Source organism: Clarias gariepinus, chromosome 8 (assembly GCF_024256425.1).
Source record: "Clarias gariepinus isolate MV-2021 ecotype Netherlands chromosome 8, CGAR_prim_01v2, whole genome shotgun sequence".
NCBI classification, from domain to species: Eukaryota; Metazoa; Chordata; class Actinopteri; order Siluriformes; family Clariidae; genus Clarias; species Clarias gariepinus.
This window is the reverse complement of record NC_071107.1, coordinates 28,495,001-28,516,048: the sequence shown is the minus strand read 5'-3', so window position 1 is coordinate 28,516,048 and position 21,048 is coordinate 28,495,001. Positions and strand designations below refer to the sequence as shown.

The 21,048-nt window shown below is 37.9% G+C and overlaps 2 protein-coding genes across 5 annotated transcripts in view; both read left to right on the top strand.

The window, feature by feature from the left end:
- Positions 1–15,694, top strand: part of tmem63ba (transmembrane protein 63Ba) — a 40,335-nt gene extending 24,641 nt beyond the window's left edge. For 3 of the 4 annotated variants that reach the window (XM_053502223.1, XM_053502220.1, XM_053502221.1), the window contains 20 exons: positions 205–295; positions 743–780; positions 965–1,107; positions 1,260–1,311; positions 1,427–1,535; positions 3,257–3,327; positions 4,100–4,180; positions 4,293–4,416; positions 6,707–6,840; positions 7,220–7,357; positions 7,502–7,655; positions 8,558–8,664; positions 8,952–9,038; positions 9,306–9,371; positions 9,585–9,747; positions 10,391–10,496; positions 11,171–11,338; positions 11,807–11,922; positions 12,007–12,078; positions 13,367–15,694. In XM_053502223.1, coding sequence (XP_053358198.1) covers positions 205–295; positions 743–780; positions 965–1,107; positions 1,260–1,311; positions 1,427–1,535; positions 3,257–3,327; positions 4,100–4,180; positions 4,293–4,416; positions 6,707–6,840; positions 7,220–7,357; positions 7,502–7,655; positions 8,558–8,664; positions 8,952–9,038; positions 9,306–9,371; positions 9,585–9,747; positions 10,391–10,496; positions 11,171–11,338; positions 11,807–11,922; positions 12,007–12,078; positions 13,367–13,549 — 2,203 coding nt within the window. In that variant the 3' untranslated portion in view covers positions 13,550–15,694. The remainder of the gene's footprint in view (positions 1–204; positions 296–742; positions 781–964; positions 1,108–1,259; positions 1,312–1,426; positions 1,536–3,256; positions 3,328–4,099; positions 4,181–4,292; positions 4,417–6,706; positions 6,841–7,219; positions 7,358–7,501; positions 7,656–8,557; positions 8,665–8,951; positions 9,039–9,305; positions 9,372–9,584; positions 9,748–10,390; positions 10,497–11,170; positions 11,339–11,806; positions 11,923–12,006; positions 12,079–13,366) is intronic. The other variant, XM_053502222.1, reaches the window with a different exon arrangement.
- Positions 15,695–17,769: 2,075 nt separating this feature from the next.
- Positions 17,770–21,048, top strand: part of LOC128529448 (zinc transporter ZIP9) — a 13,131-nt gene continuing 9,852 nt past the window's right edge. Inside the window, exons 1-2 of the mRNA XM_053502955.1 lie at positions 17,770–18,033; positions 18,469–18,574. Coding sequence (XP_053358930.1) covers positions 17,938–18,033; positions 18,469–18,574 — 202 coding nt within the window. The 5' untranslated portion in view covers positions 17,770–17,937. The remainder of the gene's footprint in view (positions 18,034–18,468; positions 18,575–21,048) is intronic.

Below are 21,048 nucleotides of genomic sequence, written 5' to 3'. Positions count from 1 at the left end.
AATGTGTAACCTTGTGTAAAATTAGAAATGGGTGTGCTGGTTACGTGACATTTAACTGAAAAAAAAAAAATATATATATATATATATGTTTGTTTGTTGTATGTGAGTTGTATCGACTACCTGCCTCTGTTGGAATCCGATGATTATGCATCCACGCAGCGTACACAGAGTAAACTGGTTTGTTCGGTTTGTGTTTGTGAACAGCGTGGCCTCCGCATTGCAGACGCCAGTAGATACGCGTTACGAGCGCTTGACTTCGGTTTCCAGTTCCATCGACTTTGACCAAAGAGACAGCGTGAGTATTTAATTTAGTTTTAGCTTTGTCGAGTTTACCCAGCCCTTTCCCAGCACACAAACACACACACACACACACACACACACACACACCGGCGCTCCCTGGGCAGGCCTTAAATACACACCTACGTGTTTAGTTTACGTAAGGGTGACTCGGCTTAGTCTCCCAGCCATCTGTTTGACTTTCCCTTTTCCACATTCTACAGGGAGCAGGCCGCAATATGTAATCTAGTGTGTGCATCTAGGGTGCAGCCTTGTAACCACAACCAGAAAAGAAACTCGAAAAGAATGCTTTAATGACTAGTATGTCTTATACACTCAGTCTGCAGTTTGTGGGTGTACTATACATAGTACACCTACACTTACACTACAAAAAAGCTGTACAGTAGCTACGTCAGTGTTATGTGTTGGTGTGTACTAATTCTTGTGTTGCGTGGCTTCCTTGCAGGGTTTCTGTTCCTGGCTAACAGCCATCTTTAGGATCAAGTGAGTCCTGTGTACTTTTATTGAGCTCTTGATTAAGTGATTGTGCTCAAGTGCTGGAAGGGAAAGATAAGAGGGCTGTGCATTAAAGCTTTTTGAAACATTGTTTGCAGGATAGTATATAATAAGTAGTATAATATAGTATATGATAAGTAGTTCTCTGCCTCAGATTTTTTTCCCCTTTCAGAGATGATGAGATCAGGGAGAAATGCGGCGAAGATGCAGTGCACTACCTCTCCTTCCAGCGGCACATCATAGGCCTGCTGGTGGTGGTGGGCGTGCTGTCAGTGGGCATTATCCTGCCAGTCAACTTCTCAGGAGACCTTCTGGGTGAGTGATCAGTGCACAGGACTGTCCCCAAGATATTCGTGTTGATAATGTCTTCTGTCTTTAGAACAAGCAGAACCTACTTTAATGAAATTCCTGTCCTCTGAAATAAGCATTCAGGTATTGTTCATTATTACTTTCTGTGTGCTTCACAGATCATAATGCGTACAGTTTTGGGAGAACAACAATAGCCAACCTAAACTCTGGGTAACATCTTTTAGATGTTTTTAGAATTTGAGTTTCTTTATGTACGATCATGGTCTTTAATCATAATTGATGTACGAGTATGTATGTTTATTTTGTCCCCTTCATATTACCACAGGAATAATCTTTTATGGCTACACACTATCTTTGCATTCCTTTATCTGTTACTGACCGTCTACAGTATGAGGCGACACACCTCCAAGATGCACTACAAAGAAGATGATTTGGTGAGAGGGCTGAAGCACCACTGTAGTTTGTTCTTTTACAAAAAGACCACAAACCAATTAAGGACTTTATAATATGTAATTAGTAGGGGTGGCCTCAGGGGAATGACACACAGTTGCTTTTCTTAGGAATCCGACTGATAGTTTTCCAAATCGGAAGTACTCGGCAATATCGCCCTCAGTTTTTCATATGTCCTCATAAAACTTGCTCAGCTGGGTGCAATCAAAAATATATACCTATAAAATTATACAAAATATTTAGCAGATGCAATAAAACGTTCAAATTCAAATTTTATTTGTCACATACACAGTCATACACATTACGATGTGCAGTGAAATGCTTAGATAACTGCTCGTGACCTTAAAATAAAAGACTAAAGAATAGGGAATAAATATTAAAAAAATGAAAACAGAAGGGAAATTTAACTAAGAAAGAATAAAATAAAATATAAAATTAGATTGAATATAAATGAAAACGTCACATATTTAAAGTGTTTAAAGTGACTTGTGCATCCGGGTAACAGAACGTCCAGTGGTGTGTGCAAATATGCTTGAAAGTGACATATTTAAAGTGACTCGTGATAGGGTAATTGGATAATTTAACTAATGTCCACGAATGTGTAGTTGTGCAGTGGCCTCTAGTGTAAGTGAATGTGCAGAATGTCCACAGTGAGTGCAAAAACCATATGTGAGAGACCGTATTGCCTGCGGGAAAAAGCTCCTCCTCAGTCTCTCTGTGTTGGTCTACAGGGAGCGGAATCGCTTTCCTGACCTCAACAGAGAGAACAGTCCATGGTTGGGATGGCTGAGGTCCTTCAAGATCATCTTGGCCTTGGTCCAGCACCGCTTGCTGTAGATTGAGTGCAGGTCAGGGAGCTCGGTGCGGATGATGCGCTCGGCTGATCGCACCACCCTCTGTAGAGCTCATCTGTCCTGCATGGTGCTGTTCCCGAACCAGGTTGTGATGATTCCCGTCAGGATGCTCTTTATGGTGCAGGAGTTAAAGTTCCTGAGCACCTTGGAGGGCACTCTGAAGTCTCTCAAGCGTCTGAGGTGTTAGAGACGCTATTGTTCTTAACCTTTTGGTTTAGAAGAATCCATTTGGTACCCATGCTGAACCACTTTCCTCCCCTGACTTCTAGCACAGTCGTTTTGATCTGAATGGAAAACAAGACACGATACATCGAGGTACTCAAAAAACTCCATGAGTTTAGTAAAAATCACGTAACTCTAAAATAATTCGCCCTTTTCAAACTGGTCCTGAAATCGCTGCAGAAACCAATCTATAGACTACAATCGGGTTTGTAGAGTGGATGCACACTGAAAAAAATGCTTTTGGACTAAATTGGAAAAACTATATACACTTTGACATTACACCACTTTAAATTTAGATTGTACTTTCCCAATCAATTTAAATATCTAGCACCAATAGGTCCCTTTGATACAAGTAAAGCTGTTGACTTGAAGTTTATGCTGGGTTTAATCCTCTGTGTCAGTGAGTTTCACGTGCAGCGAGTGGCCCAATCCCACACTACACTCACTGAAACCATAGACAGTATACATGTTTTTGTAACCGTATGGGTAGGAAACTAGCGTTTTGGCAAAAATAAATAAATAAGCACACCATTGTACATCTGCTTCACATTTTCTCCAGGAATTGTATCTAGTTAATTTTGTTGTAGATAAAGGAGCAATAAAAAAACTTTTTTGCTTCCCCCCCACAGGTGAAACGCACTTTATTCATTCATGGCATCAACAAATATGCAGAAGAGAGAGAGATAAGACTGCACTTTGAGTAAGGCCACAAATGCTCATAACACTTAACATTTTCACTGCTTGCACTTTTTTTTAAACATATTATTTTAGCTACACAGTAGGGGCATTGAATTAGCAACCACATACAAGAACATGCATCTTTTCTGCCTCTGTCTGCAATGGGATTAAGAATATCTCTTACTCATTTGCTATAAAATGTTATCAAAGTTATACACATGAATATATATAGTACAGTCACTGCATACTGCACTACAAATAAATAAATAAAAATCTGTTGGTATTAATGATTATAATTTTAAAAGCATAGTATAAAATATGTAATATATAAAAAGGGGTTGGCACTATACAGTTTATACACCTTGAACCTTTCCACATTTTGTCATGATACAACCACAAACATAAATGTATTTTATTGGGATTTTCTGTGATACAACAACATGTTCAAGTGGCACATAAGTGGAAGGAAAAGTTTCCACTGAAACCAACTGCCTTCACTATTCACGTAAGTAGTAAATAAAGTCCACCTGTGTGTAATTTAATCTCAGTATAAATACAGGTTTGTGAGTGAACAAACAGCATTATGAAGCCCAAAGAACACACCAGACATGTCAGGGATAAAGCAGGGTTAGGTTATAAAAAAAATATCCCAAGCTTTAAACATCTCACTGTTCTCTGTTCAATCTGTTCAAAGGAGTATAGCACAACTGTAAAACAAATACAGTAGTCACTAATTAAATTCTCTTTTCATCTTCTTGTTTTTTTTTTCTCTTCTCCCTATTCTTTACACACAGGCAGGCCTATGAAAATTGTGTTGTGCTGGATGCTCGCATTTGTTATGATGTGGCCAAACTCATGTATCTGGATTCTGAAAGGTGACCATTAATCGTGTGCAACTTATTTCACTTCAGCAGTTAAAAAGCATGCTTGTTGGCTGCTGGGATTAGATATATGACCAAATGGTGATTACTAAGCTTCTCTCCACAGGAAGAAGACAGCACGCAGCAAGAAGTTCTACACTGACCTATTTAACAAGGAACATGTGCATACTATGATCAACCCCAAACCGTGTGGCCACCTCTGCTGTTGTGTCATAAAGGGCTGTGAGCAGGTGGGGTCTCTTTAGGGCCACAGGGCTTTTAATAAAAGTGTAAAATGCAGAATACAATTATTATTTTATGTAAGATAATTATGTGTTATAACACAAGTTGTGTAGAATTTTAAAACTTCATCTACATCTGCATTATAACAGTTGTATATAATTTAAGCACAAATGGGTTGTTACAGATTATGGTCAGTAGGGTTATGCCAGCATTGTCTCTGTAAACGCACAAGTTTTAGGACACTTTGGTTTTCATTATTTAATATGCTTCTGGTGTACAACCCCTTTGTGCTTGTACATTGGAACAAAATGTGTTTCTTTATGTTCAGGGAAAAAAATATTGACACTTAAAACTGGTTACATAAGAATCAGGTTTATTGTCAAGTAGGTTTTTACATCTTGGTAATGTGGTATAAACTATAAAATATACAAATAAGCAGATGTTAGTTTTAGCTATTAGGTGATGTTGGTGCCCAAAAAGTGGAGGGACTTCACAGTACCAACTGTGAAGCCACCAAGGGTTATGAGGGCAGGTTGGGGTGAATTCTTCTTAGGAGTGGCTAATTTGAACCAAAAATTATATTTTGGTATTTATAGGTTTTTTTAAACCTTAAGAATTTAGTGGACTGATAGGTGGCGGTGTTCATGTTTATGTACAGAAGAGTAGTGGAGAACAAAAACATCTTGTGGTTGACCCAGTTCTAATGGTAATGTGGAGGTGATCCCTGTCTATCAAAAAGTCTCTGATCCATTTACATGTGGAGTCATGCATTCACAGCTTAGAGAGCTTGCCCTACAGCAAGGCTAGGATGGCATTAATGCCTTTGAGATAGGATAACGCTAGGTGCTAAGACTTTGTGTAGGCTGTACCGTGGCATGCCTTCAGTGAGGTGTTGAAGGGGTGAGTGAACACAGAGGAGAGACAGTGTCTGCTCTACCTGCTTTACATGGGGTCCTATCTTTTAAACAACATATGTGACATATGTGCAGCCTCGCCTAAACATATGAAACCACCTTGCTAGAAACACAGAGATTTGTTAGATGTTGCTAATTAACTCTGTCTTCACTTGTCAGGGCTCAAAATCAGTTTGACTATTCTTGCTGTTGTAAGCGACAACAGCCTCATTTGCTGAGTCATCCCACCAGTGGAATTGTTACATGCACTTTTTATGTACATCTTAAGATGGTTAGTTTTCTGTTTAGCTGTTCTATTGGTGCTAACCACAATGAATCTGGAAGCTAATTTACCAAACAGGAAGTTTACAGTCCGCCTTACTCAGGAATGTGGCTTCTCTTTGCATGAGAAAGACTGACATGAAGCGTCCGTCTGCCTCTGAATTCTCCATGCTATGAGAAGGCTGGATCATGTGAGGCGGTTGGAGGATCGGCCAGCACTGGCCAGCAACGGAGGATTGAGCAACCTGCATTCCATGACAACAATGCCATCTGCCTAGAGCACTGATGCTACTGCGACACTTTTTTTTTTCTTTGTATAAGGCTGAGTAGCTGAGAAACTGGAAAATGACCCGAGCTGTATGTTAGGATTATCTGGTAGGCAGGGACACACCTATGCCCCACAGCTTTGTTGTATGACTTTTCTTAAGTGGAACTGATTTTGTATTTTATGTATATATTTTTTTATATATATATCAGACAAGAAATTGAATCTGGGAAAAATTGCAAAGATTCCAAACTAAATAACTAAACTGCTTTGTAAAAAAAGATGTTAGAAATTGGAGGGTAATTTGTGTTGTTCAAATATACCTCACATTAATTTCATCTTCACTGTATCTTTGTTTATGCTGATAAGTACATACTTTTTATATTTATAGGCGCAACATTAAAACCTGTTATTTAAACCTTTTAAAAACTAAATAATAAAAAAGGCATGACAAAAATTCTTAAGAAATATATAATTAAAATAAAGCTTCAGTAAAGTTAATTATACAAAATGTTAACTCCATTTTATGGATGTGCTGTGTTATAAATAACAAAAGGCACCTGAACACATTAAATTAGCTCATCCGCATCTTCCTTTCTTAATCTTTTATCCCTTTTTGAGTAAGAGTGTATAATAATATAATAAAACATTTTGTATTAATGTATATTTTCTAATGTATGTAATTGACAGACACTTCTGTGCTTTTTTGTTTGGGGCAGTAATTTATCTTATTTTTTCCAAATGCTTGATCTGTAGGAGTTTTGTGTCATTCCTTTAGTGAGCACCTACACTACAAATTGTTCATATGTAGCTTTGACCTTGTTTTAATGAATATTGAAACTTTTGTGGTATTTGCAGGAGGAAGCAATGACCTACTACACTGAGCTGGAGGCCAAGCTAAGAGAGGATTATAAAAAGGAAAAAGAGAAGGTCACCACCAAGCCTTTGGACATGGCGTTCGTCACCTTCCAGAATGAAATCATGACTGCAATGTAGGTTTGATAGGCTGTGTGTTTTAGATGTAGAAGAAATATATCGTTAGCTTGTCAGTCTCGCATTAACATGAACCTCAACAATCTGTAAGTTTAAAACGAAGTTTAAAAAGTTGATCTAAATATAGTGATTACAGTGCCACTGCATTGTACATGCATTTTTGTGTTTCAAGAACATAACCAACAGACCAGAATTTCAGTTTAATGCTTGATGATTTATTTTTTGCATGCTTTATGACCTTGCTTCGCCCCTAAGCCATGTTAGTATCTGCTATAAATGGTGCATTAGTGATTTTTGCAGATTGTTTTTTCCCTTATAGAAATATTGACTGAAATTTTAAACTATGCAATTTAAAAAGTATTATTTTTTCCTTTTTAGGATTCTTAAGGACTTTAATGCCTGCAAGTTCCATGGCTGTCACTGTCGGCGCGAACCAAAATCATCACCCTACAGCACCAACCTGTATACACACAACTGGACAGTCACCTACGCTCCTGATCCACAGAATGTGTACTGGTAAGAGATTCTGTTCAGAGCAGTCCGACTCTCCTCCATCATTCCTGCAGAGACAGCAAATACAGTTGATGTATTTTCTTGACAAATGAGGTAATAGTAGTTAAAGTAATATATTTGGTAGTAATTTTGTCTTTTCTCCTGCAGGGAGCACTTGTCCATAGGCGGCGCATCCTGGTGGCTCCGCTGCTTGGTTATCAACTGTTTCCTCTTCATCTTGCTCTTCTTTCTCACCACTCCTGCCATTATCATCTCCACTATGGACAAATTTAACGTTACAAAACCTGTGGAGTACCTGAATGTAAGTAACTAGTGCATGAAACTCGTGTGCGCCTGCCCTCACTCTGTACATGCATGGTGTTTTATGCCAGTGGTTCTCAAACTTTCAAGCCAGCGACCCCTTATTGAAGATCGACAAGATCTCGCGACCCCCACTATCAAAAACAAGCAATAAACATAACAAGCTGTTCACAGTATTTTGACTACATTGATTTATGAGCAAGCACTTCTGAACAGATGACACATTGAGGGAAATCTACGTTGTCAACAGTAGAGCAAGTGAATCCATACTTTATGAATTCTTTCTGATATTTTCAACGTTTCCTACTTTGGTCCGACGGGGTCTTGCTCTTATGCTTGGTCGATGTACATAGATCCAATGACTCAGGCAAACTGTCCACAATTTCCTCAACATTTTTAGATTTGCGAATAACAAATTTATCCATCTCGGCAGTTGCGGTTTTTACGCGCAATTGTGCACTAGCAATAACTAGTGAGCCAATCGCTGCACAGTGACGTCATATCTTTGAGTCGCGAATTAATTTTTTTTAAACACTCACACTAAATCAGTAATATCTTTACAAATCAGAAAATATTTATTTATAGCATTTACCTGTAATACTGGAAAGTGTGTATTATAATCACAAAAAAAGACATAATTTTTTTATCCCTCTCGCGACCCCATTAAATTATTCTGCGACCCCCAGTTTGGGAACCATTGTTTTATGCAACATTCACATGTCTGTGTGTCAAATATCCATATTGAAAAAAAAATATGCAGATTTGTTGGGGTTTTAGACTTCCTCTTAATTAGATTTTTGTAATAATAAAATCTGATTTTATAATAATATTATGAGTTCATGATTGATCACCCCTACCACATGTCCTTCCCCTCACTTTGTTTTACTTTGTATGGATTTCCAGAATCCCATAATCACCCAATTCTTCCCTACTCTGCTCTTGTGGTGCTTCTCGGCCCTGCTGCCCACCATCGTGTACTACTCGGCTTTCTTTGAGGCGCACTGGACACGGTACACGCTCACATCCAAGCTTTTTTTCTTTTGCACACAGCAGCTAGCACTGTATTAAAACAGCACATTATGGGTTAAGAGTTCTATGCATTTCATTCACGTTAAATAGGAGATGTTATTCTAGCAGTTGTGTATGTTACATATCTTAGTTGATGTCCAGTTGTAAAATGTAAAGCTGCTAGTTAAGCTGTACAAAGCTTTAAAAAAATCATTTCATGTTATTTGAACACAAATAATGCACCAATCTTCTTTCTCACTCTGGTGTTTTGGGGACTTTTTCGTTACAGTTCTGGGGAGAACAGAACCACTATGCACAAGTGCTATACTTTCCTCATCTTTATGGTCCTTCTGCTGCCGTCTCTGGGCCTCAGCAGGTTAGACCTGGAATACATTAAATTCTTCAGTGACTGGAGAAGGATACAATGTTGAAGGCTTACTATAAAGTTCAACTTTTGTATTATTTTGAAACAATGTTTGTGTTAGTATATTTGGGTATAATACATTCTTGTAAATCAATTGCCCCTTATTGCAAACACTTTGGCTTATCTTTGGTAATTAAACTATTTTAACTATGAGTGAATATGCTGTGACTTGCTCTGTATCTAGTAACATAGTCCGTGTTTATTCTTTTCCTACCGTAGTTTGGATGTGTTTTTTCGCTGGCTTTTTGACAAGACGTTCCTGGATAAGGCTTCAGTGAGATTCGAGTAAGTTAATGCATGAGCTGGGTTTTCTGTACCTTAAGGGATCATAAAAATATTATACTATACAGTTTAATTTCATTTTGCACTCAGCTTGGGGTATAATATTAAATTCTCAGCAGTGCCATTTGTCATTTCAACATTTGCATGTTGAAGGTATAATGTTTTTATGTGATTTCTTATAGACTTTTACTGAAATGTCTTTGTGTCTTTCTTCAGATGTGTATTTCTTCCAGACAATGGGGCATTCTTTGTAAATTATGTCATTGCCTCGGCCTTCATTGGTAATGCCATGGACCTGTTGCGCATTCCGGGTCTGCTCATGTACATGATTCGTCTGTGCCTGGCGCGTTCTGCAGCCGAAAGACGCAATGTTAAGAAGGTGATGAATTTCCTCAGACACTCTATATCGCCTTCCTTTTGCATATTGCCACATTATTTAATACAGTGAAACCTCGAATTGCGAGTAACGGTTTGCGAGCATTCGGCAAGACGAGCAAATATTTTTAATTAAAAAAAACAAACAAGTCTTGGTTTATGTGTACCGAGTATCATCTATGCGCTTCTTGTATGTTTTATTTTGTGTATGTATACATGTGTGTACTGTTTATTATAACACACGTGTGTGCACATCTTGAGCAAAAGCAAGTCTCGTTAGAGAGTTTAAAGATTTTCTCTCTCTCTGTATCAGATGCGTCATTGGACATCGTGTCCCTTCACACACAAACACACACACCTCCTTTCGCCTTCACACACACACACACATCCCTCCTTTTGCCTTCACACACACACAAACACATCTTATCTGGTGCTAATCTTGGACATAATAATGATAAGGTGTGTTCACATACTTTTGGACATACAATGTACAACTGCTTTTTTTTTCTTTTTTAATATCCATCATAGTTACACATACTTACATGCTTGCACATACAACTGGTTGTGATGTATTTTTTAAAGATAAATATAACAATAAAAATGCAATTAATCATGTAGTTAAATTAATGTGAGGATTTGCTACGCAGCATCAAGCATACGAGTTTCAGTTTGGGGCCGCATATGCCTGGTTGATGAACGTCTTCACTGTAGTCATGACCTACAGCATCACCTGTCCGATCATCGTTCCTTTTGGTAAGCTTCTCAAACCCAGTCAACCCTTGAAAATGTGTGTTGGGGAATAAATGACTTCTTAGACGACATTTTGTTAAACCTGAAAACTTTACTTTAAATATTAGCTGCTATAAAACTATTGTATATCTAAACATCATTTGCTGCATTTTAGTAAAATCCTGGCTCAACTGTATAACGTTACATTGTGACAAATCTTCAAGTAAAGCAGCAGTTTAATGTAAGATCATTTTGTAATCCTTCTCTACACAATCTAATGGCTGCAACATGCATGTTATTTGTTAAACAAACATTCTTACAGACTACTTCTGAGGATGTATTTTATCTGTTGGCATTGTCGTAATGGTCTAAGCATTACACAAGTGATATGAGAAAAAAACATTGCATATAATTGTTAAAGTGGCTAGATATTGTGAGAAACTAATAAATAATGCATGTAATTTGCACTGACACCGGCATGTTGCTTATTTCAAGAATTGATTACATGTGACAAGCGAGCCTGAAAAACATGTCAAGTCTGACCGGACAACTCTGCCTTTTACATTGAGATAACATTTTACAGGGTGACTCAAAGCTAAGGCTGACAAAACGGCACAAAATACATCACAAGGCACACTTCATGGAGTGCCTGAAAATCACCATAACCTTTTAAATTACTCTTTCTGGCCTCTTATTAGGTTTAATGTACATGTTATTAAAGCACCTAGTGGACAGATACAACATGTACTATGCCTACCTGCCGTCTAAACTGGATAAGAAGATCCACTCTGGAGCTGTAAACCAGGTGGTGGCCGCACCCATCCTGTGCCTCTTCTGGTTGCTCTTCTTCTCCACTGTACGCACAGGTGAGCGCATCCTTCTTGGCTGGACGTCTTCTTTATTTAGTGTGAATATATCATTACATATTGTAGTACACCCATGTACATTTATAAATAATTAAGGCAGATAGCAATGATTAATTTCCAATAACAAAAGTATTGTGTATATTTTGTACTACTCGGAATTTTTTGGAATGCACAGCTTTAAGGTAATCGCACCAAAAATAACCAAGCTCCCTTTCAGCATGCCATCTTGTTTAGCTCATGCTTGGCACAAAACTAGCAAGTGTTTAGTACTCCAAGCCTTAAACCAAGCTCTCCTGACATGGAGACTGTTAAAGGGCTGAAATGTGATGTTTTTTGTGAACAATGTGCAAAAATTCAGTCTTCATAAATCGGTTTGGAAAATTAATTAATTTGTTTATTAGAATAGAATAAATGAAGGCATTTCTTTCCCCTAACAAAATTTTCAATGATCTTTTTTGCTCTCCCTAGGGTTCTCTGCTGCCACCTCCATCTTCACATTTGTGGTTCTGATCATCACCATCATAGTTTGCGTCTCTCACATTGTGTTCGGTCATTTTAAGTACCTAAGCGCACACAATTACAAGGCAAGTCTAGAATCCATGTCCAGGAAAGTGGTACATACTGTACTGTACTTCTGTGTGAACATGTGCTTCATGTAATCTTTACAGATTGACTCTCAGGAAGTGGATGGAGTAGAGAACGGACAGCCGCCTGGTACCTCCCCGCCTGCCAAATCTGCGGTGAGATTAGAAGCTATGGCGTGTTGTCTGTGATTTTCTAATAACTTCAACACATCATTACATAAATTTACATAATTGCTATGAGTATCCGGTTTTACATTTTAATACTCTTACATAAACATGAAATTATTATTTATGTCTCGGATGAAATCAATGACAAAATAGTTTATTCCATACAACTTTTTAGTTGTAGAATTTTTATAGTTTTAATTATTAAATATTATTGATGCCTTATCAGTTATTATTAATTGTTTTCAATTGGTATTATTATTATAAGATTTAGCGCCTAGTTCCTTGCAGCGCATGTGTAAATATATAGCATAGGCTGACATTTATGCTATTATTCTGCGTTGCCTTGTTAGTGGAAATTTACAAGTTATGATGCCATTTACCACCAAGTGAAGAAAACGTGGCAATCTGTATAAAATCATGTATTGTTTACACTGTTAAAGCATGTAATCCAGATAGAAAAGGTGCTTTCACCACCCTTTTACCAGTAGAATGACTACTGGTTCTGGTGTACTTCTTATAGTGAACACCAGGATAAGAAAAAATCTGGACTGAAATGGCAGCACATCAACAAGCTTAATTAATTAGCTTAATTTTACCATATTCACTGTGAGTGGCATGGAACTTGTTAGCTGAGAAGCTATTCCTAGGTGACTCCTAAGTTAATTACCAGTTGTAGGTAGCAGGTTACCTCAAATGCAACATTAAAATCACACAGACCGGTCATACTAAGATGGATGGAGAAGCAGGATCCATATTTACTTGTTTGTGGATGAGATAAGAAGGTCAGACCTATCTCATCTATACCTGTAGATCTATTATAACTCATTCTTGTGGACTGTCCGAACTGTTACCCCAGACAGCATTACATCGTGTTCATCTAAACTATAGTGTAAAACAGCCAGCTGTACAGTATGCGCTAAAATATTCGAAAACGAAAAAAAGAACATTATTACCTTAAATAAACAAATGTACAACATATTGGCGTGTTGGTTTACCAGCGTTTATATCGTTGACGCAGATTCTTAACCCAGGTCCCTAAAACAACACTTGTTGCAGACTCCTGCAAAATGAGATGATTTGCTTGCGTAGTGCAGTGTAGTGTTATAAAGGTGGCAAAAACTGGATGTTGTGAAAAATTAAGGTTATGTCATTCTCTTCTGTTGTAAAATACCAAACAAGAATAAATTTAAATAAATAAATATAAAAAAAAGGAACATTTTCTCAACCAACTATTTTCAATTTGATTATGATTTCCTCTTTTTCTCCTGTCCCTTAGCAGAAGTACATCGCACAGGTTCTGCAGGAGCAGGGGACAGACGAGACAGGCTCTGGGAGCGGTGAGGAGTATGGCCAGAGTTCCTTGCAGGATGACGAACTCATCGCACCTGGCTCTGTTGTAAACGAGGGGGATTTCCAGTCAGGAGAGGACAGTCTAATCGACAACGAGGTGCATCAGTGAGGCATTCTGTAACTAGAGCTAAACAGACTATTAGTAGATCAAACGCAAACACACTGTACTGAGATCGGATAAAGCTGTGCTCCAGGACCCTTATGCAGCCCGAACCAGGGCGTCACCTGTATACGTTTCGTCGCTTGGGCTTGGAGAGCAGCTCGCAAACACTAACGAGGATCGACCATTTCCTTGCATACTTGACATGGAAAAAGCCAACTGTGCTACTACATACTAAACTTTAGACTAATCAAGTTCACCAAGGCTGCTTCATGACTGCTTCTCCACATCATGTACGACTATCTCTCAGTCACCACTGGAAGGAGGGCACATCTCCCATGGTTGCACATCGACTATGATGGTTTTGTTTTTGCTTTGGAAGAAATCCTTTTAATCATGGTATTTATGCATTATGCACCTATTTTGTGTTACAAGTCATCTTTAATCAGTAGGTTCAAGGGTTCAGAAATGTTAACTATTCTTTAAAGGTGAGTATTTATCTGGACACACTCCATCTTGCTATCATTGGAAGTGCAGGGTTTTTTTTTCCTCCATTAAAAAATACAAAAAAAGTGCATGTGTCAGTTTTGCAGTAATGAGCCAAACTGTTAATGTTACGAATGTTCCTTGTAGCTTCAGCTGTAACTCAACAATTAAAAAGAAAAACAATGGGCGAGCACCAAGTAATTTATGTTCATGCAGTGTTTTACAGCTGATCTGAAAACAGAGCAAACTTTTTTCCAACTCGTTGAATTGTTTTAGCACTACGTGTATAAGTGCAGCCGCAAAGTAGTCTTTCCAACATATCAGGGTATTATTTATCGTCAAATTTCGGCTGGCATTTATAATAGGATTCACTGACTAGTTTCTTAAACAAATTGAGGGGTTATTACACTGATTCAGTTGCCTTTACTAACAGATTGTAAAGTGATCTTGTAAACTCTTGTAAACTTGATTTTTAGGTTCTCAAAGACAGCCCTTATGCGCTTGTCACTTCCTTGCACGTTTTAGCATGAGAGTTTATTGTATTTTTTTAAGCAACTGTGTTAAATACTAAACAATGTAGCAATTAATGTAGTCAATCACTGAATGCAGCGTTTCTTGTACAGAGACACAAAATGCAAACAAAAATTAATGAGCTAATCTTTAGCTCATAGTCCTGTCTTTGTGGATTTCTGTGCACCGCAACCCACCTTATTGACGGATCTGCTACATGATAGTAAGAGCAATAAAGAGAAAGCGAGTGATTGTACGTCTGTAAAAGTCACATACCATGTCAACATGTCCTGGTTGGTACTGCAAATTTACTGCTGAATCATTGTCCATATATTTGAATTGTTTACATGAATTTCCTGTCAGATGTTTTGCCTGCCATATTCTGTACCCCATATCAACCCATGGTGAGTAATTTGTGAGCCTATGACTGCACATGAGGAGAAATAATGCATATTTTTCTGCACTGACACTTGAAGAATGATGTAAACCCTGTATTCACTAATTCTAATATATTACATAAATTAAATTCTAATTTATGAATGGCAGTGCTGCTTATACTCATGTTCCAATGGCAATGATGCTGCTTCTCGTGTTACTGTAAACATGAATCATGGTGGTGATCAACACTCATGATGACGCAGCATTTCCATTACTGGATATACAGTATATACACACTTTTAGTCCTTGATTTTATCCGATTCATTTGTCATTGTACCTCTGTGTTGGATCCAGCAGATGAAATATGACCATGAGGTTGCACTATACGCACACATTTCTGTTGATGTTTCCGTTCATTTCTGGTATTTTATTTATATCATTTGCTACAGTTTCTCAGTGGAAATGGAGACCACTGTTTGACTAAGTGGAGCTGTTGGAACTACTTTTTCATTTTTGTAAATAGACTGTCATTGCACTGCTTTTATGAACACTAAAACTGTGGCATTTAAGGATGTGTACAGTTTATCAGGTTTTTTTTTTTCTTCCCCTCTCTCAAAAACACTAAGGATCCCTTTTATTATATTATGACAGCTGTGGAATGCATACATTGCTAATCTGTTCTCAATATTTTCTATTGTAGTTTCTTTTGTTCCTCAGAACTTCTTTTTTATAATGTACACGTCAGAGCCTTCCATGTCTTCAAACAATAAATTCAGCCTTTACTGCTAAAATGTCTTGGATTTCATTCATTCATCATAAGGAATCACCTTAGTGGATGCTGATGTGTTTTTAGAAAGTGTGAAGAAACTGAAGAAAACCTTAGAGACCTATAGAGAATACACAACCAAGAAGTCCACTATGCTGCAGGCATGCACAAGTTTCTGGCTGTGGCATACTCTTTCATGATACTCTACCACTACGACTCCATCATAAAACACACATTTACAACAGATATCATAAATTCAATTATTTATTTTTATGTCCAGGGTAAAAGAGAATTCAGAGCCAGTCCTGGCAAAATAATTCACATGTGGGCAGCATTCAAACACAGCAGGAACATTTGATAGTAACTCAAGAACAAAATCAGACCTAGATAAAAAAATGTAATACAGTTTATTATACTTTGTCTGTATTGCTCTTGATCGACACGGGGCTTAATGGTTTCCACTGTCGCCGTGCACCTCTAGGGTCTGGGTTCAGTTTCCGGCCAACTTCGATTCTCGTCCCTGTGTGCACGAGTTTCCTTAGTAGGTTTCCTCTGGGTACTCCGGTGGATTTACCCGCATAAGTCTCTGGCCAACTGTCAGAGGAAGAAGCATCGCAGTTAAAGTGCTTTTAATGAATCAAACCTTCATTCAAAAACATGACATTTGAGGTTCTGAATACTAACATAAACATCACCACAATGTCTCCCCAGTCAATTCCAACAATTTTTATTTACAGACACTCAGGGCTGTACTCTAAATTTCTCTCTGAATTTCCTTATAAACATAGTCATTTCCGTATACAAAGCGTCAATTCCTGGGGACTTTTTAAGAATTTAAGAATCTTGAAGAGCCTCTGAGAACAGCATTTATGTCCATTCTGGACTCACTAGATGTGCATCAGTGCATATGCATCATGAAGTTTTAATTCTAGATTTAATACTTACCTTCAAATTAAATATAGAAAATATAGGGATATTTTCCCAAACAGATAATATCAACAAAAACTGAATGCCTTAAAACATTTTGTTAAGAAATCTGACATTGATCCATTTCAGCTTTCCAACTATAGACCAATATCAAATTTCCTCTTTGTCTCAAAGATTCTAGAATTGGCTAATTGGCTTTCCCGCCACTGATCATAGTATTCTGCTTGATTTATTAGAAAATGTTGTAGGAGGTAAGGGGTCGAAATTCTCCTGGCTCAGGTCTTATTTGACAGATCGTTATCAGTTTGTAGATGTAAACACACAAAATTGAAATTTGGTGCACTGCAGGGTTCTGGTTTAGCCCAACTGCCATTTTCTCTCTATATGCTTCCTCTTGGTAACGTGATTCATAAACATGGTATTGGTTTCCACCGTTATGCTGATTATGCTGACAGGTATATGTCTCAGCGAAGTCGGATGACCGACACAGGCTTAAAAAAGTTGGAGAATGTGTGAAGGATATTAGACACTGGATGCTAATTAACTTCATTCTGCTTAATTATGATTAGTACAGAAGTACTGGTACTAGGATCACATTCAGCTAGAAGTAAGTTTTCACACAATAACTGTGGATGGCCTTTCTGTTTATCATCCAGCAGTAAAAGATTTTGGTGTGATTATAGATTTTTGAAGCTCCTGAAGATAATATTACCAGGATAGCATTCTTTTATCTCAGAAATGTTGCCAAGATAACAAATAGAATGCAGAAAAACTTGGTTCTGGCATTTGTCACTTCTAGGTTGGATTATTGTTATTATTATTATTTTTGATGACATTTTTTGGGTGACATGGTGTAGTGGCCTCGCACCCCCAGGGTCCAATGTCATGAGTGTGTGTGAGTGTGCATGTGTGTCCTGTGGTTGATTGGCACCCAGACTTATGCCCCAAGTTTCCTCGGATAGGCTCCAGGCTTCCTGCGGTCCTGTATACAGTATAAAGCAGTATAGAAAATGAATGAATGACTGACATTTGCTTTTTCACTCCAGTGTCTCGTGCTTCAGTCTTGTGCTTTCCACGCAGATATCCTGCGTCATCGATGTAGTTCCTGTGTTTATCCACTAGATGGCGGGGTTTCGCCGTTGATATGACGAACCTAGAAGTCGGTAAAAGTCCAGAACTGCGACGTGGAAACGCTGAAACCGCGCTACGTGACAACATCAGCAGGCCCTCTTGGTCTCGCTCTCACATGCTCTCTGGGCTCCTTTGGACCATGTGATTGGACAGTAAGATTTATAATCCAGTAAAGTGAAAGAAAGAAGAGCTGGACGCGATGGACGGAGCCCTGGCTGTTATTCTCATCTCTGTGGCGATGTTTGTGGGATGTTTTCTGCTCGGACTCATTCCGTTACTGGTGAACTTTTCCCAGGTAAGAACAAACCTGCTGTATTTCATATTTCTGTCTAAAACTACAACAGTACGCTAAAGAAGTGTGTGTGAGAATACAGGACACTGTAATGGTAATCTGGTTCGAGTTAGAGTAAAGCATTGGGTGCAGTGGTGCGTTTCTTAACTTAACACATCAACCTTAAATAACATTAACAATATTAATAATTAAAGACATCCTATAGTGTCTAAGTGTCTCTGCGCACAGGACGTTAAACTTTCAGCAGGTTCTACAAGTCCGACAAGTAAATAACTACAAGTTATACCGTGTGGCCAAGAATAACAATCCATTTCGACTAAATATAAATATATCGTTGCGATTTGTATAAATAATTATTTTATAATTAAACTATGTTTAGCACACCGGTGCAGTGAACACGCTTTTAACAGTTTAATGACTTTCTCCAAACCCTTACAGCAGAAGCAGCAGTTTATTACCGTGCTGGGGGCGGGGCTTCTGTGTGGCACCGCCCTCGCAATTATTATTCCAGAGGGGGTGGAGCTACTGGAGGGGTCGTCCAGAGGTGAGTAACTTCCCCTTCTGATCCGGGTTGGACTCAGCTGATACTTTATATTGAAATGAAATCTGAGACAATCGTATGGACTTTTGCTGCTGCTAAATCCATGTGAGACAAGAATCAACAGTCACCCCCTGATACAAACTTATGACCACGCCTCGGTCTCAATAGGATTTTGCGATTCCATGAGTGTTAAGATTTTATAAATATCCTGATTCGATATTATAATAATTTTATATAATTTTCCCCGATTTTGCTCCAATTTAACACCTTTTAAAAAAGTTAAATGATGAATTAAATGTAGCCCGGTCCATATAAAATTAGTTTTCTCACTTAAACACACGCTAATTAGTCGAAAATTGATAGAAATGCATTAGAACTGTGTTGGAAGCTACAAGCACTCATGCGCTCACTGTGCAGTTGAGTTTCGAGGCTTCGGAGACGTTCATTCTTTGTGGAAGGGGTGAATAATTTGTAACAAGTTTGAATATGTGAATAAGTTTGTCGTAATAATTATAGTGGATGACATAACAGAGATTAAGTTTACAAGAGTTTAACATTAAACTACAAACTCTTGTATTCATAGAAACTACAAATACAATAGTTTAAAAGCAACATTTTTGCTGAGCAGTACATATCTCTGTTGTGAAAAACTTATTTAAACTTGTTACAAATAGTTTACTCCTACCACATGGGAAGAAAGTCTCCAAAGTCTCCAAATGCAGTGAGCATGTGAGTTGAGCGGCAGCGAGCGCGGCTAATGCAGGCACTTGGGGCTCGAAATGCATGCGATTTTCAACTAATTAGTGCTCGAGGGGTTCTGAGACTTGTGTAAGTGGATTGAAGACTAATTCTGGTTACTGCCAGATCGACCAGTTCATCTCTATAATAAACACAGTAAAATCAGTTTTGAAGTTATTAATTAATCGATTTTCATTAATGAATTGATTTGTCTTCCATATCTATTGATCAGTGTTAGAGTGTCATGTTGACTTGTCAGTCATGTGTGATTGTGTTTTAAAACTATTCTCATCCCAACTGCAAACTAAATCAGATTTTTGGCATATTCGGTTTGGAATCAGATTGCTTTCATGTAGTCTGAAAAGTGAAAAAACATATTGAATCTGATTTTTGCAAATCAGAGTTCGGTTAAAATCAAACTGTCTTTATGTCATTCACAATGCAATGCGGAAGTTCAGGTCCACACGATCACACGGTATGAACATGGATCCACAGATAAAAAATGAGCAGGAAGACATGAAAAAGAGGTGACCCGAAGGGAGAGGTGTGTTATTTCCATTTTAATTGTCTTCTTGTTACCTGTTGTTATAAGTTGCCAGCATTTGACATCAACATACAGTATGTACGGTGTAGCCACGGTGTAGCCACTCCTCTGGTGTCATTGTCTCAGCAAACAATGCAGATAGGTCAACCGTGTGTAAGAGTTGGGCTTCCAGTCTGAACGAAGACAAATCCAATTTGATGTAAAGTGTGTAAAGTTAGTCCAAAAGATCAGATTTGTAAAACAAAACATTTTTCCTGCAATATGAACAAAGTATGGTGAATGGCTTTTTCCAAAGGTTACATCAATACTAATACTACTGTTGTTTGAATTACTAGGTATAGTAACTACTATCATTACTAGGCTAATTTACTTGTACTTGTAAACATGTAAAGATGCTCCAATACCAGCACCTGACACAAAGTACTATATACAGATGCCAAGCCTAGTGTACCTTGCAAACTGCTTTGGTCTGTGAAAAAAACATCTTTCTGAAACATTGCGTTTTTAAACAGCATTTTGAATAGCACAAGGGGACCTAAATTGTATGTGCACAAAGGTTCATTCATTTATTAATTCATATATTTTTTTGGTTTGTTCATTGGTCAGAACTCACTCATTCAGTGATATCTTTGTTTCATACATTGGAGGTTTTAAAACCAGTTTTAGAAAAATCTCTGTCTGTATGTCTGTCTGGACGGAATTTAATGAAACTTTGCCAGTCCTTAGGAATTTGCCCAAAGTTAATCCTGTGCCATAAATGAAATCAAAATGTTGAGCAAAATGAAAGTTAAGTTATAGTATAAGCAGTTATGTACCACATTATAAACCGCAAGTTCTGACAGCATACTGAGCATGTGTCAAACTGTGGGCGTGTCTTAAATCAACTGCAGGACAGAATTTAAACTTTACAGTACTTGAATATCTGCTGAAATTTAACCCACGCCATAAGTGAAAGTAAAAGCCATGTTTAAACAGTTGAAACTGAATATTTTTACTGGGATTAGTTCATATTTTCACAGCTGAAATAACAGCGCCAATGTGAATGCGCTGGAGTCGTTTAAGCCAAAACTTAATCTTTATCTGATCTACTTTTCAATTTCTCATCTGTGATTAACTCTCCAAATACTGAGAAGCGAGTGTATTTAGCAAAATCATGAGCCTTTTGTTTATGCTCTCCTGTGAGCTGTTTCAGCAC